Source organism: Poecilia latipinna, unplaced genomic scaffold (assembly GCF_001443285.1).
Source record: "Poecilia latipinna isolate Pla-1442-1.1 unplaced genomic scaffold, P_latipinna-1.0 Scaffold1901, whole genome shotgun sequence".
Lineage (NCBI taxonomy): Eukaryota > Metazoa > Chordata > Actinopteri > Cyprinodontiformes > Poeciliidae > Poecilia > Poecilia latipinna.
In genome coordinates, this window is record NW_015114517.1 from 43757 (window position 1) to 62392 (window position 18636).

The 18636-nt window shown below is 37.7% G+C and overlaps 1 protein-coding gene across 1 annotated transcript in view; it reads right to left on the minus strand.

The window, feature by feature from the left end:
• Nucleotides 1-18636, minus strand: part of babam2 (BRISC and BRCA1 A complex member 2) — an 82974-nt gene that overhangs the window by 43723 nt on the left and 20615 nt on the right. The window contains exons 5-6 of the mRNA XM_015015317.1: nt 13634-13828; nt 11368-11442 (exon numbers count right to left, since the gene is read on the minus strand). Of these exons, the coding sequence (XP_014870803.1) occupies nt 11368-11442; nt 13634-13828 (270 nt within the window). The remainder of the gene's footprint in view (nt 1-11367; nt 11443-13633; nt 13829-18636) is intronic.

An 18636-nucleotide genomic window follows, 5' to 3' on the forward strand; every position in this document is an offset into this window, starting at 1 on the left:
AACATTTAAAAATTACCCCAAGAAAAAATTTTAAACCAAAAATTCCAAAAAAAAAAAAATTTTTTTAAAAAAAAAAAAAAAAAAAAAAAAAAAAAATATATATATATATATATATATATATCCATTTGACTTCTTCTGCACTCTCACATACGATTTGAGTTTCAGACCTTTTATGCCTGACATTTAAATTCATCTTCAAGAGCACACCAAGCTATAATACATCCACCGTTTAAAAGCCACATAATTGTTTATCTGCATGGAAGCATTGGCTGGCCTTTTCAGATTTCATTCGCACACTACATTAGTGAAGCCCAAACTGGCAATTACTTGCCGATGTCTTTTGGGCAACTTGCTTTCTGAATAAATGCCACATTCTCAGTGTTGCGCGGATATCCCATCAATCAACAACCTCTTTCCAAAAAAGTCCAAATGAGGATGTGGCTTGTTTAAAGAAAAACATTTCCAATATGAAAAATTGGAAATAGATTTGTTTTTGGAGTTGATATCAGAAGTAGTCCAGAGGAAGCACAGCTCCAGTTTCTGGAAAAAGTGACATGCAAATTGACAAATTAAATGGCTTCTATGAGGTGTAATAGTGCATCCCAATACATAGAATCACTGTGTAAAAGTTAATCCCAGTAGCTCAATTCAAAACATTAGAAAAGAAATGGAATATTGTACATGACTAATTAAATGTAGATGTGCTGTATAGTATGCACACTCAATCCTAGGTTGGGGCTCCTTTTGGAGGCAATCCAGAAGGAGGTTCTGGTGACGTGTAATAGCAGATGAGTCTTCAGCAAAATCTAAATAATCATCTCTCTGAAGCTCGTCAGCAGAAGAATACATGAAATGTTCCAAAATGTCCCAGTTTACAACACTGCTGACTTTGCACTTGATGAAACACGAAGGACCAACACCAGCAGATGGCACGGCTTCCCAGATTGATGTATTAAAAATAATTATTTTGCCCCCTTTTCCGCCCCCAGTTATTGATCTTTCATAATTTTCTTATTTTCAGAGGAACTGAATTTTAAGTTTTCTTCAGCTGTGAGCTATAATCATCAAAATTAACATAAATGTTTGAAATCCATCATTATTTTGTATTGAATTTGTACTCTCTAAAATGTGTTACTGAAATAACTAAACTTTTAATGATATTCTTAAACATTGTGATGCACCTGTACATAAGAAAAATTTAAAGCTTAAACAAGAGCTGACATCTACTTGGTCTCTGGAAAAAAAAATAGTCCTGTGAATTTTAGGTCCATTACCGACATAAACATAAACAATACTGACTCAAAAGGAGTTGAATTTCTAATCTCTTGCTTAAGGGAATCTAAAAAAAAAATAAATCTGAATTCAGATTTATTGTTAATTCTGCAAAACATAAGAGAATTAAAATTACATTTCTTCCTAACCCATGAGTGCTACATCATAAAAGACAATCACAACAACAACAAATACTAAAAATAAGTTAAAAGTGAAAAAGTCTGAAGAGTCTAAAGCAGCATACTTATAAAGTGTGTAATGCTCTCTTTTTGAGAACATTCAGCCTTTGCACTGCCTGGGGAATAAAGCCGTTTCTTAGTCTGGTTGTGCTGGTATGGATACTTTGACTCGGTCCATGTGTGCATGATATGTTCACTTGTCCTTTAAAAAATGGATTTCTTAGCAGTAACATCTGCTCCTTCTGACTGGTCACAGCTGGTCAAGCTTAAAATTAGCTGATGCTCAATCCATCAATGCGCCCCTAAGCCTTTTGTCATTTGTTTTATTGCTCATAACAAAAACGTTATAATTTCAAATTATCTTCTGCGGTAACACTTTATTTGAAGGGAGGTGAATAAGACTGTCATGACACTGTCATAAACATGACAAAACACCTGTCATGAACATGAATAAGCCTTCATGAATATTTATGACTGTTGTCATAAAGCGTCATTCGGTAAATTATGACACTTTTAATACAAAGTTGACATTATCCAAAATGTCTTTATGACAACTTGACATTAACCAAGAAATCATTACTGTTTAAACTTTACCTTTAATAACATAAAGTTACCGAATTTTTAAAGTGCAATCAGTAATACTTTTATAACAAATTTATATCAGTAATGATTTCTTGGTTAATGTCAAGTTGTCATAACAAAGACATTTTGAATAATGTCAACTGTGTATTAAAAGTGTCAATTTACCAAATGACACTTTATGACAACAGTTATAAATATTCATGAAGGCTTACTGATGTTCATGACAGGTGTTATGTCATGTTTATGACAGTGTCATGACAGTCTTATTCACCCCCCTTCAAATAAAGTGTTACCTATTCTACTCACCATTCTACATTTAATACAATTTTTTTTAATTGTCTATAAAAATTGGAAAATTGTGCTGCTTTTATTCAGGCCCCATCAAATTTCTGCTGCCTGCGGCCAGCATACCAGGACTAATGACTGTGTTTTATGTAGGGTAGCCATTATTGCGCCACCCCTTCCACCAGCATAATTGCAAGTTTTAAGGGCAATACTTTTAAGCAAAAATATATTTGCTTAAAATTTTAATTTTCAGGCATGACAGAAAATGCGTCTTTTGTTATCAATTGTTTTCCCCATTACAATTTCATAACTCCAACTTTGTTGATAATAAAAAAAGAAACACATTTCCAGCTTATACGCTTTATTACAATTTATTTCCATCATTCATGCAAAGATCGACTAAAACGTTTGTCTGCAGGTGTGTCACAAAACAGAAAGGGACAAAATTACAATGCAAAGGTGCAAAGTGGGGCTGTAAACTGACTTTGAGCCTTTATGGGTTTTGCTTCATTTTTGCTGTATGAGTCATTTTGTAATTTTGCACTATTGGGATCCTGTTAAGTTTAACCTTCTTTAGTGGTTCTTTGCTTTTGTTTTGCATCAGTACTAATTATCTTCTCAGCTAGTTACTCATTACCTCCCTCATTGTATTTATAGATCTGGGTTTATAAATGTCTTTTGTCAGATCCTCCTCTCAGCCACCACTGTGTTGAAGTGTTTCTCATGCTATGTTTGTCCTGTGTTTTTATATTTAGATGGTGTGCCGTTTGGATTTCGTGACTTTTGGTGTTTTCTAAATAAAGGGGATTTAAAAATTCTTCTGCATGAGGTTTTTATCTACACTGGGTCTTTACCTGACTCTTTTGCATGTCATAGAGAGACAGGCATAAGCAAACTAAGCTGCCGCTTGGGGTCCCCAAACAAACAGGGGCCTCCCATAAATGAGTGCATATGAACACTCACCACTGGTCAAAGATTTTTATATTTGCTTTTTTATATTTACTTGTTCACAATTTAAATTTAGGATTTAACTGAATTAGGAACTTTATTTTGTAAAAGTGCTACAAATTACTTTGTTAGGTTAAAAGAGCTACAATCTGATGCTTTGAGAATAATCTGAGCGTTTGAGCTCAGTTTGTTCATAAATAGATCTCAGCAAATAATAATCAATTTTCCATTATTACTTTTAAGCTCAGCCAAGCAAACTCTGTCCACTCTCTCAGATTTCACTAGATCTACTTATTTCAAGGATTATCCCGTACCATCTCATTTTCAAGGGGATCCTTACAAAACGTAAATATAATCAACGATAATTCAAATTGTTGGTGAGGGTGATGTTCTTAACACATAGAGGGGCTTCAAATCTTATTCTGCTTAAGGCTCCATGCAACCTTGGGCCGGCCCTGGTGACAAAAACAGCCCTCAAATAACATTTAATTAAATAATTTGTTTCTATTATGAGTAATAAAAGTAATGAGCAAACAGCAGCTGGCATTCAAATGGTAAATAATGGATATAGTGGCACCAAGAGAGGCTGAACAAAAAACAGAGAGGAGACAGAGCTGAGCCAGAGGAGCAGCACACATCATGGGAGTAACCTGCAATTATTTTATAGCTCTTAAGATTCCTGAGCTCTTAGTCAGTGTTTACCGTGCAGGGGCAAGGCAAGGCCACAAATTACAACCGCTGCTTTGGCACCAAATGCTCATAAGTCACGCACATGCATGGGCCGTCTTTCAAAGTGGCACACGGGCTGAAATTTAAAAAAAAAAATGCTAACGTGTAATGAAGTCAGGTCAACCCTTCTGTAATGTTCATCCTAATATTTGTCTCACATGACGTTCAAAATCTGTAGTCAATTTAAACTGCATCAGGCACACTATGCGATACAACGATTCTTTAGCAGAGCTCTGCTTTGTCACATTCACCTGCTTGCAAAGTGACAGTTATAAGCGAGTGGGTGTTCATGGATCTGCATGTGTCTGTAAAGCATCCACAGGGTTGTTTTTCCAGGTCTGTGGAGAGAATTGTGAAAGACCCGTCATGTGACAAAGTGGGCTATCTTCAGCCACGACTTCTCCAAAAGCTCAACTGCCACATGGAGAGGGACAGCAAACCGCAACAACGACAGCCTCATGGGAGGTTGAGAAAGGAGTAGCAATTATGTGGCAACCGCAGAGGTAAAGTGACCACGGCTGCTGCAGGCTGATGAGCCTTCTGGCTTATCTCTTAGGAAGCTGAAGTAGCCACCTAGCCCACATGGAGAGAAAATTGGGGATAAGATCAGGTGAGAATTTGGACAAATACGAAAATAAACACCAATGGCGTTCGGGCATTCTCGTGTGAGGATACAGTGATGTTGGCTTCCACATATGTGACTTTGTGTCACTTAATCCAGGTTCCTGAAGGGGAGGTGTGAAGTTATTCCTTACAGAAATACTCAGCTGCTCAAACTAAAAAGTCCTGGTACTGTGGCATCACAAATCCAGCCCTGAAAGGCTCTAACAAGCTTACTTCTGCAGTTTTTAACGCTTAGTCAAGAAGACTTTATGTTAACGTGATAGAGCCAATCGAATGGTGGTACTTAGCAGCTTTAAGCAGTACACAGATCAAATTTTCCGTTAAAGCCAAAACTTAGATCTAAGAATGTAATCAAACCCAACTTCCTGGAAGTATCATTCACTTTCAGGTTTGGAAACTAATGGGGTTTGCTTATCTGCATCCTTTGTGACGAACCTAACTAGAAACATAAAATCTTGGAATATTTACAATAAAGGATTCTGTATGCTACAGTTCATGTGGAAGACTTTACCAAGAGTGCATGACAGAAATCTGTTTTTACTGCAATTATCACTAGGACAGTCTCATCAGATTTTGAGGTGCGTGTTGTTGAAAAGTCAAGACTTTCCTACAAGAACTTCTAACTTCTGGGTCCCTATTGTACGTTTAAATAACAAGCAACTTCCAGCTTTCCCCTTCTGAGTAAGATTAAATCAAATTACATTTTATAAAAGCAACATAAACATATAAAAGTTAACTTTTTAAAATAAAAAATAAAAAAAAAAAACATACTGTCCCTATAAATCCAGTATGTAATGTTTTGAAACAATAATTTTGTTCTGTATTTTCCCAGCAAAGCCTGGAAAGTCAGAAGGAAAAAATGATGCATGACGTTCTCAGTAAGAGCCCTGACTCATGTTTTTGGTTTAACATTTCCCTTCCACGCAGTCAGACAGATAATCCTGGAAAGACAGAATTTTCCCTCAAATCAATCAAACTCCCATCAGATCTCGTGACGAATAAATAGCATCTTATTGTCAGCCGTTCAGTTGGTTTATCCGTTTTGCTGGTAATAATTTTGAAATCGAGATAATCAATCCATCTAAAAGCAAACTTTTCTGCTTTCACCTTTCTGCTTTCAGTTCCACTGAGTCTCTCCATTTATTGGTCCATATCTGTACGCTGTTTAAACTTCCCAATCAAAAAGTGTTTACTTGTGCTCTATATGGATGCACCAGAGTTGTATATGTGAACACCGCTTGAATGGGGGAGTAAACGGAGTCAAACACATACGGTTGCACCATTTCCAACAGAAATGCTTCAACATCTGTCTCAAATTCTGTTTAAAGTCACTTGTCCACCACAATGTTTGGCTAATGTCGACTGATCAGCTTCATTCTTGTGGCTTGTGTGATGTCATGGACCCACGGAGGAGATTTAACTGTTGTTATTTTTCGGTGGGCTTTGGAAAATGTCAGTATGTTGTGAAATCCTGTGCAGGAAATCCACACTTTATTACTAAATTGTGTTCATTTTGTGAATGTGCATTTAGTTAGGAAGAAAAAAAAAACATTTATAGAATCTTAAAAATACCTTAATCAATAAGGCTTTAACCTTAATTTCATTAGCAGCAATAAAGTGGCTATTTTTTTTGTTGTTGTTTTTTTTATCGTAATGACAAAGTAAAAATGTCACAGTTAATCAAAGCTGTGACGGAGCACCATTAGACTGTCTTCATCTTTACTGTGGCTCTGGGTTGAGGGGAGGTCCCAACACAGTGCCACAGAGGTGGGAGGCTGTGTTAAACACGGCCCTGATGAACACCAGGAACATGTTCTGAGAGACGATTCCTGACGCAAAATGTAATGCTCCTTTCCCAGTCTCACTTCATCTCATAAAAAAGCTTACCTTATATATATATATATATATATATATATATATATATATATATATATATATATATATATATATATATATATATAATTTATTTATTTATTTATTTATTTATTTAAATAGAGATGAAATGAAAAGACAGTTCAGTGATGGTGGCACAACCAATAAAAAGAAAGAATGAGAGCCCAAGACTCTGTTTCACCCCGAACCTCCCCTTCGGCTCCTGCCTGCGAATCTCCGAAGGTTAATGCGAGCACGTGCAGCGGGGGGAAGGAGTAACGAGGGTGTGCAACCGAAAATAATTAGAGTACAAATAATTAGATACAAGAGCTCTTGGTGAAGCATGCATAGCTTGTACAGACAAAAACAACCATGCAGGGATGCCAAGGGCTTGGTGCTACCATCCCGTGGGTCGTTTTTTTACCAGAGGGACAAATGGGGGGAAGTAATGCTTAGCAGGAGGGACAGAGAAAGGGTCCAAACTGAGCAGAAGCAAAATAAGTAGTGGGGAAACATGTTGGGGAACAGTCGTAGTTGGATAATGAAAACAACTCACTCAGGATAAAAATGAGAAGGTTAAAAAAAAAACAGAAAACATTTTTGAGTAAAACATGAACTGATGTCTAAAAATCTAATATAGGAGGCAGCCATTTTCACGGGAGGTCTGCAACATTTTTTTTTTTAAATGAAGTTTTAAGTTGCATTATGAGCAAAACAACATGACTGTAACAAATAAATTCCATCATATCATGAATTTCAGACCAATCCCTTTTGGAAGAAGAAAGTAAAAGAAATAAAGAAAAACACTAAGTCATTGTACCTTTTACATTTAGCAGTTACATGTATTCTCAGTTCTATTTAGCCCAAGGACAACAAATTCACAATGTCCTTGGGCATGTATATAAAAAAAAAAAGATACAGGACTGAAACCAGTGTTAACAAGTGGCACCATTGCATGAGCTGTTTTGGCCGCAATTTCAGTCACTGGATGTGCAGAGCTGGTACAGACATGCCCTAAAAGACTTGCAGCTTTAATTGCAGCTAAAGGTGGTTCCACGAAGTATTGCATCGGGGGGGCTGTACTTTACATTTGAATGTCACTAAGTGACTGTGAAGCACTGAACAGATGCTTAAAACAATTCAATGCATGGATGTGCCATGACTTCAAGAGGAACGATGAAGAGTCAGCAGCATCAGATAAACTGCAAAGCTGCTGAAACACTGAGTTACTAAGGCTAAGAACCTGATTGTGTAGCATTTCTTTTGATTCAAAAGTTCACATAAATTAATTCTAGTCTGGATTTCAACTTTTTATAACTTTAATTTATTTTGCCTCTGCAATGTAATGTGTCTTTTTTTCTTTGATAAAATGATAAAACTATAGTTTTATCATTTTGCCCTGCCTTGTTGCTACACAAATAAACATCTACTAAAACAACAGCGGCAAAGTTTATTGTAACACAAATTTTTCCTTCTAAATACAGTATCTCTCCAGTAATTTGTTTAGCCCCTGATATGTAGGGTAGAAACATGAAGGGTCAGATCCCCGGATAAAAGTTTCAGCAGCCAGCAAAACCTAAAACCAGTCATCCTGCATTCACATCCCAATGCAAACAAAAAGATAAGCAACAGCAAGTGCCCGGACAACCAACGACAGAGGCTCGAGGACCCAAGCGCATCAATCTTTCTCTGTCGCACACATAAACACACAAAATCTGCAGTCATTTCATAGCTGGTGACACGGGTCACTGCTTGTGGGGGAAACAAAGCTCAAGTGAAGCGAGAGCGGAGAGCTCAGTCACGAATGTGGCGTCGGCCCGCGCTCATGAGAGTGGACAAGAGACAAGCTGCAGCTGCTCTTGTACTTTACTGAGTACAAAACCAAGGATAGATATAGTGGTGATGGGGGCAGTCAAGGGGGAGGTAATTTATTGATTGTCATCATTTCATTAATTTGTTTTTGTTTTTATTTGTTCTTAAATTCATATTTGTTTTATTAGATTTTGCCTCATATTTTTCCGTGTCTTTTTAATACATTGTTTAACTTAGATTTTTTATGTTTATGTATTTTTCACCTGCGGTTACATATTTAGTTTTTGTTTGCCTTTTGATGGGCACAAGTGATAGTTTTAGTTGTACTGACGTTGCTATAGGAAAAAAAAAAAAAAAAAAAAAGAAAAATTTGAATTTGGGGGGGGGAAATGCCAAAGCTAATTGAAAAGGTGCAAGTTACTGCGAATCCAAAGGGATGACAAGCAAGAGATGAAGGTACAACCAAAGCCTGAGACACTAAAATACTGCTCAAGAGAACTGCATGGACTTTAAAGAAGAAGAAACTGCCAACATCCATCTGTGTGCATCTCACTTTCCTTCATGTCTGCTCTCTCTCTGCGTCCTTCCTTCTCTTTCACTCTGACCCACTCCCTCCCCCCTACACCCTCCACCACCTTTGAAAATAACTAAATAAATAAACTAGCTCTCCTCCCTCCACCCCGAGGCCGGATGGTCCATGCAGGAAGGTAAACATGTCCACTGTCGTGAGCTCAGACCATGCGGATGCTTCGCTTCAGGTAACGGTCGTCCTCCACGGCTCTGTGCCCACCAGCAACATCTCGGCGTTCGCTAGCGGAGCACGGTAGCTTGTGTCTAAACAGATTTCTGCTTCACTGCCAAACCGGCGTTCCTCAAGCAAGGACATCCATGGATTTGTTAGAAGGTTGATTAAAATCAGGGTCAACAGTCCAACCTCCATCTGAAGCACCTGGTTTATAGTTGATATTCTTGCTCCAAAGATACTTGGTTGCTTAAAAAGTAAAAATCTTACATTTAAATGGTGATGAACTACTATTTAAGGACAAAAATATATGAGCATATTAACAATCTGTGTGGAGCTGCAGTGTTTGCATAGACATTAGGCGGTTCACAGACAGTTTTATCATTTTTGATAATTCAATTTGAGCAACAGATCATTAAATGTTCAGCGGGATATACCAGTGTCTAATGATGCTCTGGGGCATAGAAGAGTAACAACAATTGGTTTAATTGTCAGATGTATTCATGTATTCAACTGAAGAAGTTTTTAATTGGCCAACACAGACATTATTTTGCGGGAAAAACTAAGCTGGATTCAACTCTTCGTTCTGGTAATTATTAAACCAATGGAGGCAGATAAGATCAATGGATAAGATTGGTTTTGCATGCAAGTATCAGCCAATCGCTGACCACCCAAAATTAAAGAAATCAGCACTGCTTGATATATATATATATATATATATATATATATATATATATATATATATACACATATATCACATTCAGAAACATGTATGTTTTATATTTCAGACATGTTCTTGCAGCCACTTGACACATCTTTTCAGTTTCTGCGCATATGGAAAAGAAAAACAATTATGGTCATCACTAGAATCTTGCATGTTTCAGCATTGACCTAATAGAAGGCTTTAAGTTGAGTGGCTAAGAACATGCACATATTTCATACAAATGATGTGCACGAGGTATAATCCACTGAGTATTAAACTCGTAGTTCCACCGCTTCTTTGTGTGGGATTATATAGAGTTTTTTCATCTGCTCTGTCAGAAGCGATTGCAGGAATAAATTAATTACACTTCAGCTGCCCTGCAACACCACGAAGTTGCATGCAGAGCAGAAATGTGCAATGCATGGAAACAATTGACTCAAGAACACACACACACTGGCAGAAGCAATCGCATGACAACTGTCAAAATGAAAATTCAGGTCATCGGTTTTGGGATGCGGTCCAGTACTGCCTATATGCAGCACGGGCCCGTTCCCTTGGAATGCGTAGGTGGACAAGGTGTAGGCTGATGATGTTCATTACTTTTCTTTCTTCAAGTCTTCAAGCACTCCTTTACTGATACTATGTATACCCCCAGCTGCCAAATACGGCACAATACTGAGAGCATATATGAAAAAGATATGATAAGGGTGACAGGAATATTAATATATATTCAAGATTTGGTTTAGCACTCAAAAAAAGCTAAATATTTCAGAGTTACTTGACAATATTGTTTCACAGCTTTTAGGGCCACCACCACCCACTGGCTAAAGGTCAGCGAGTGTGTGCATCCTTTCTGCAAGTGACAGCCAGCGTGTCACCAATAAAGCTTTCCTCGGGGCTCGGCTTAAACCTTTTTCTTGGCTAAAATCTCACAGGGACAAAAATAAAGAAATCAAGTTCCCAGAATGAGGGGAAATGTGGCTGTGAAATGTGACTGACTTGATGAGTCCATTCACAGCCTGCTTAAAGAGAGAGACGAGTCTCGGGGCCTCAGGTCTGACGAGATAAAGCTGATGATGGTTGCTGTTTCCCGTATGTTCACCATCACGGGCACAGGCCAGGCTGGAAGAGGCCGGAGGGCGGAAGCCTCCGGCCTCTAAAGATCATCAGCGAGGGAAGAGAAAGAGGGAGCAGAGACAGACATGGAAATATTTATAGATATATCCAGTGTGTGTGTGTGCGTACTGTATTCAAGCTAGGCTGCCTGCAGACACCACGCGGCTCAGAGCAGATTCACAGTGACAGTTGCTGATTAGTCAACTTACAGCCCCTCAACACTGAGGCCTGCACACACACACATATGCACACACATGCACACACATGCACACACACACATACACAGCTGCACTGCAGTTCATTTGAATAAATCCCTCTGTTATCGACACAAACATTCAAAACACACTGACACATGTAAACAAATGCAGACTTGTAATAACCAAGAACAGCTCATGTAATGACTGATCCTGGAGTCTGCAGCCGCGCCTGCAGAGCATACAGGAAGTGTGTGATTTGACAGATGCTCATGGTTGATGTGGTTTCCAGGTTGGTGTGGTAACTACCTTGAGAAGATAAACTGGGATGTTGCTGAAGTCCACTGGGAGTTTAAGGAGGAAACGGGCTGAAAACTCTCCTGTCTGGAAACACACAAAACAGAAGTGGAGGCGCAATCAGAAAAATGAAATAAATTTCATTTTTACCGTATATAAACAAGTTTTATTTATGTTTCTCATAAAGTGTCCCGCTGCTCCCAGAGTGTTGCTAAACATTTTCCAAATCAAAATCCCCTACTGAACCGTACCACAATAAAAACACGACAATGCTTTTCATTTTCACAAATCAGGATTTACAGGAAGATCAGAGTTTTAACATAGTAGAAGCCTGCTTTAACCTTGGCATCCATCTTGGACTAAACTTCAGCAAGTAGTTTAGTCCAAGATGGAATAACACATCTGGATTTATACAAGCTATAAACTATGCGAGTTATAAAAGGAGAGTACTGTTTTTAACAGAGCTTGAAATTCTTAAAAATTCTTGAACTGTTTTAGTTCCCGATATAAAGAAACAAAGCATGATTGAACATTAAGAAATTAAAATTTATCATGGTCTGACCTCCTAACAGATTACCTTTAAGTAGATGGTGTTATATATTTTATGTTATAGCACAATCAAGTACTTATGTTACCTTCAGTTGTTATAAAATTTCTATACATATCAGACATAACTTAAAAGAAATTTGACTTTGCAGTTTGACACATTGGAATTGGCTGCCAAGGAAGATTAAAGTATTTCTCAAACATTCATGAAAGGATCAAAGCTCCATGTAGGTTTGTGATGAAGGAATAATACAGTAACATGATATCAAGCTCAAAAAAGTGGATTTTACATAATCACCCTCTCTTAAAATTTTCTCAGAAGATTTTTTTTTCCATAAACGGGCCAGGTTATCGCTTCTTTCACCCAAACTGTATGGAAGTCATGTGGACACGAGAATCTGCCTGCTATCAATGCATTTCTTTTTTGCAACCAGTCCTCAATTGTTGCAACCAGGACTTATTTCCATTTGATTTGCCATTTCCAATAACAGATCAACATTACCATGGTGACACGGCAGCACACATCAAGGTCCAAGACCACCTGTCAACAGACACTGTGGCGGCCAAGCTCAGTTAGCAGACTCAGACGTCTGTCCATCCCACTCCGTAAGGGCCACTGCTATTTAACAAGCAGCACAGAAGGAGTTTAAGTCTTCAGCACCGTTAGAGGGAACAGGTTTTTCCTGATGTGAAAAGGAACAGGATATGTCTACCTGGCAATGAAAAATCAGCCTCAGAAAAGAATGAAGCACAAACTCAAACTTAATAAGAGAAATATAGAGTTTGCAAATGCTGGAAAAAATATTTCTACCAAAACACTGCATTAGTCTGGTGTTTAGAAGTTAAGTTTTTATCAAAAAACGTTTGTCAGAGTAAATGCTAAATAGTTCTTATTGATTTCTTTTGTCACAGAAATTAATTGTAGGTTTATTAAATGATGACACATATTGTTTAGTTGATTTTTTAAAATTAGTAAATGTCAATAAAGCAGCGTATTTCCATTCTTACTTGATTTCATATTTATTAAAATATAAGAAAAGATGAAAATAAAACTACAGCACACATATTTGACAGAGAAAGAAAAAAAAAAACTTAAAGAAATTTCGGAAATACAAATTAATATTATTCTGCTCTTTTTATTTAACTAAAATTAAATGTGACCAATTCTTTCCAGTCTTCTGGGCTGGAAATTTCTGTCCCTATACAGCAAGACTCTTCTGAAAAACGCTGATAATCGTCATCTAATATCCTTAAACATATGTTCTCTGAAGCTTTTCCAACACAGAGCTTCACCAGTTGTCTTTTGTGGCTTCCTTTTCTCAGAGTTTTTTTTTTGTTGTTTTTTACAAATTTACACATAACGACACACAAGGCCGATGTCAGATAGCAGCGACTTAAAGCAGGAAACAAGAAGTCTTATGACTCAATTGTTCCTGTTGATTATATCAGTTATTTCTTTTAGATTGCAATCATGCAATATTACAAACCAAGAGTCAGATGACGATTGCGACATCTTATTGTTCGAACACATTACCTTAGTTTAATTACATGTGGCTCATCTTTCTTTTATTTCAGCATCTTTTTTTTCCAACAATTCTGCTTGTTATGAAAAAGCAAGCAGGGTATTATATATATATATATATATATATATATATATATATATATATATACACTGTAGTTTTATTTTCATATTTTCTTATATTTTAATAAATAAATAAATAAAGGTTCCTACCCAGCTGTTTTTCCGTCCAGCATAAATCTCCAGGTTCCGTCCGTAACTGGGATCTTCCAGCAGGCTGTCGTACTCAAACAGGAGCCGGGAGCTCTCACGCAGGCGCTGGCACTGGTACTGATGGTACTGCTGGATGAGCTCCTTCACCAGCTGAAGCAAACTCTCTGGGTTTCCAGCATCCCAGTGGACCAAGTGCTGGAGAAGACATCAAAGATGGGAAAAACAACAGCAAAAAAAGGAATTGAAATTGGATTATAGCGTATAGTAAATGAACAAAGAGCGCTGTCTGGGCCTTTTCATGATCGATTAGAGCAAAGCAGGCAAGACATTTTTTTTTTTTTTTTAAACTGCATGTAGTGCAACTTAAACTCAACTGTGTGCACTTAAAATTCATTTTTATGCTGAACTACTTGTTTCAGATATTTCAACTTGTGGAAAAGCAACTTCAGTGTGTTATAACTATAAGGAGCAGAAAATAGTCTTGTTGTAGCATCCGGGAAAAATATGGTAACTAAAAACAAATGTGTCCCAGAAGGAGGAAGAAAAGTCTTATTCCTATTAAAAGAGCATAAAGGAAGCAGGCTGTGCTGAAGGATGTCCTGATTTAGGTTCATATGGAAAAGTACTGAACCATCTGACTACAGCTGTAAACAGCAGTGATATTTATACGGTGGAGAATTTAAAAAACTTACAAACAAATTTATCTAGTTTTATTTATTTTTCCTAAAGATGAACAATCTATTCATGAATGAGAGATTAAAAAAGTTTATTATATGTAAACAATAACACTGTGACAAAAAATATTGAATGACTTCGCTCTTGTGCCTGCAATATATAGGAATTATTTACAAATCAGGAGTAAAAACACACTGCTCATTTTTATATGTATATAACCCAGTTTGAGTCTTAACTCAATTTTAAACAAGAAAAAAAAATCTAATTTTGTCATACACCAAACATTTTTGAGGTTATTGTTGCATTTCTGCTGTGCTGGATTTTAAAAATCATAGACCTTTCTCTTCTTTCGGCTCCAAACATGTCCACAGTCCTGAGACAATGTCAAGTACTTGGGATGTAAAATTATAAAACAATGATACAAAATTAAAAAAAGAAACAAAAACATTTGTAATGCAAAGGGGGAAAACAAATAGCTTAATTTGGGAGGAACCTTTAAAAATAAGACATGTAAAATTATTTAAAAAAGATTATGATTAACATAAGTAAAGTCATGTTGTCCTGGGCACATTTTCCTGATATTTGATTTGCATCCTTCAGCTAAAGCTACAATTAGCAGTGATGTTACATTGGATTGAATGGACCACATTGTTCAAATGTATCAGTCAGAAGAAGCAGGATATACAATAAAAAGACAAGGGCACAAAGTATATCAACCGGCAAAAGAACCACAAAATAATCTCCAATAGTTTATGGTAAGTACTGGTTGTCATAAAGAAGCGTTCCAAGATAAAAGCCTCCTCTTTCAAAGAAAGCATCCAGACTTGTCGAAATTCTCCCAAAGCTTTGTGGATCTGATCTGATTGAACTAAATTTGAACCTCTGGTTATGCTATCAGGTCTATAAGGTTTGTCTAATTCTAAAATGTTTGTTGGGCTCAACACAAAATGACACATTGTCAAAAGAACAGAATTTGCAGAGAGCTCATTAAAGTTTTAGGTTTTCCAAGACAGAGTTCAGAACAAAATCTGTTAGAAAACATATATCCTTAGAAGAAGAGAGCAGATGTCAGAGTGGCAATCTATAATGAAAGTTAAAGATTGCTTCAGGATGTGTACGCTTATTGATAAAATGTATAGGTTAAGTGCCTCATTAAACTTTAGAAAAGTTTTGAAACTCTTTATTACAGACAACTAACATTTTACCAGAGGTGATCCAGATTCACTCTGTGTGTCGACAAATGACAGAAAGGAGAAACGGAATAAAATTTATTGGAATTACAGATTTGCAATGAGACCTAAACATGAAAGTGTCTCCTTCCCTCGATTCATTCTGAAAGTAAAGGAGTGCTTTCTAACTAAACAAGCCTTGTAAACCTGATAACATAAGCATCTTGGCAAGGTAAATGTGTAACTTGGCTGCACACAAGCATAAAACATGAAAACCGGTCTAAGCAAAAACCAGGAAATTTAAATACACATCCGTTAAGTGGGAGGATTATTTGGGGCTGGAATTAACTATTAATACCAGCTACATTTAGATGACAAAAGCAGGATGTTTCTGACTTGCAATAGCTTGTCTCCACAACTGTCTATCTGCAAGCCTGTATCAGCCCAAAGGAGAAAGCTCCTATTGTTTCAGGAGGGATTGGTGGCAGTGGCAAGGGCAGGCCAAAGAGAGTCGGTGACCTCATCATCCTGGTCCACCAGTGGTTACCAGCAATGCCTGGATTCCCGAAACGAAGGGGGAGAGACGCAAACAAAGATGGGCATTGTCCAAAAGAAGCAGTCAGAGCCCCCGGGCAGGAGCGAGCCGAGACCGAGGAAGTGCTGTGTCAGGATTGTGACAGAGAATATCAGTGAAACTCCTCTGAGGAGGACGAGAGCGAGGAGGGAGGGATCCGAGGAGGTAGAGGGAGCAGAAACAACACTGCAGAGTTCAGGCAAGTAGGCCAAGGCCAGACGGAAAGTGGGCCGAGTCTCTGCACGTTTGCTGTCTCTGACGGGTAAATTATGAAACCGTAGTTGAAAAGAAGTGGAAAATAATGTTTCAAGCTATAGCTGTGATGCACAGGGCTGATATGTTCCCAACTGGACAAGTGCTGTTGAGAAAAAAGAAGAGGAGCATGATTTGTGGGTGTGAGGACAGCACAGCAGTATAAACACTTCATGGGTAATTACAGCTAAAGTCTCCACACGGTTAGTGGTTAAAGTGAGCTGCTCCAGTGGCCAATGACAGAGAGCCTGGGCTTGAGTTGTGCTGCTCCCACATCAAGCAGATTGTTTTCCAGGAATAAATGAAGGCCACTAAAAATATGTTTCAAGCAAACTGAAACAGCAATTTATAGTGCCGACGGAGTAAGGACGAATCTGATGAAAAGTCCTTTCATAGCAACAGCAAAGGATGGAAGATCATTAATGATTAGTTTCCTTGTAAACGCATGACTGTATGATTCGCCTATTCATTTTCTTTGAAAGGAAAACTCTAAGGGCAAAAAGTAGAGATCATGTTGACTCCATGCATTTAAGTGATTTGCACAATAGATCAGGGACTGCCCAAGGCCAGTCCTTGATAGCTATCACCTGGTAACATTTAGATCCATACCTTCTCCAACACACCTGGATATAGTAGCTGAATTCCCTCAACAGCAGCAGTCATCTAACTCAGCAGAGGCCTGGTAACAAGCAGTCCGTTTGTTTCAGGTGTGTTGGAGCAGGGATGCATCGAAAAGTTGCAGGAAGGCAGCTGTCAAGGATTGGACTTGGACTTGGACACACCTATAATGCAAAGGTATAGTAAACCAGCTTCAATGTGGGTTATTCTCACATGTAACCCAGCGAGGTAACATGTAATACTTTATCAAGTACCTGAGAAGAAATAAACAAGGGACTCCGAAAGCACACACAAACTGTCTGTTGAAATTGTTTTCACCTGGAAAGATATTTATGGTTCGGCAAATGATCCAAAGAGGGCATCACAAACTGCGGATGTGTCTCGAGGTCACCGAGATGAGGCGAGTTCGGAGTAAAGAGACATGTAGATCCTAGTTTTCTGTGTTGCTCCATTTCGTAGCAAACTAAGCTGAGTGTTACCAATATATCAAGGAGTGGCTATGACTTTAAAAGCTACTTACAGCTTTTACTCACATGACTAATTATTGTTGTTTGAGACATTAAAAAAAAACCCTGAAAATTAGCTTACTTACTTACTGAAAGTAGTGGACGTTCTTTTTTGAATACTATAGTAATTACAAATAAAACCCATTTTTTTTAGTATTAAACCTTATAATCACCAACTGGAGTTGACTGAAGGTAAAATGGCTCTTTTACTTTGATGCTACATGCAACAGTTGACAGTGGCTGAATCAAATGTTGGGACCAGAAAGATCTACATAGCTCCAGAAGCTATCTGTGCAAATTCAGTCATAACAAATTTTGCTGCATAAACCCAAACATTCAATGGAACTTTTCCTTCAGTGTAGCTTTGGAGGGAATCAAAATGACAAAACCCTACAGCTGTGACAAAAAAGGGCACCGGAAAGGCCAACAACAGGAGAATGTTAACAGTTGTTTCTTTCATGCTGCTCTGAATGTTTGGATTTTCTGTTAACAAGGTAGAGCCTGAATGCTGAAGAAAACATTGGTCAAACATAAGAGGTAAAGAAAATAAGGAGCAGTGAAGAAAGAGCAGCAGCACTCATGTAGTGCGAGCGTGGCTGTTTGCAGACATGTGAGTCTGTACAGACTCTTCACTGAATTGATTTTGCACGCTCTGCTGAAGGCTGTGTATGCCAAAACAAATCTATGTGTTATTTTATCTTTTTTTCCCTACATGAATAAAATAAGCCCTGCAGAAAATGTACAGATTTGATACATGAATATACACAAAAAGATGCTATAGTCACAATCTGAGCAGTTTGAAAGCTGAGATTTAACGTTTGATGAAAGGAAGTGAAAAGGAAAATCCATCTACATGGCCTTCGGATCCGTCAGTTTGGAAGAAACCGCTTTCTTAGGGCTTTAACCACAGGGGGTAAGTATCACAGGCCCCAACAATAGTCCCCAGTTCAATCTGGACCTTGTAATCCAATTATTTTGTCACAACGCACTAGCTAAACCTGTGTCAGATGTTTTAAGCACTACCTTGGCTGATGATAAAACACGTCACTTGAAAAAATAAACCACTGATACCTTCTATTTCTTTGAAAAAGAGTGCACATCTTTAAGAGCAATTTCTAATCGTATTACCAGAAGATATTAGGATTTGATTCATTATCAATGTTAAAAACTGCATATTATAAATATAGTGGATTAGCATTAGCGGGATTT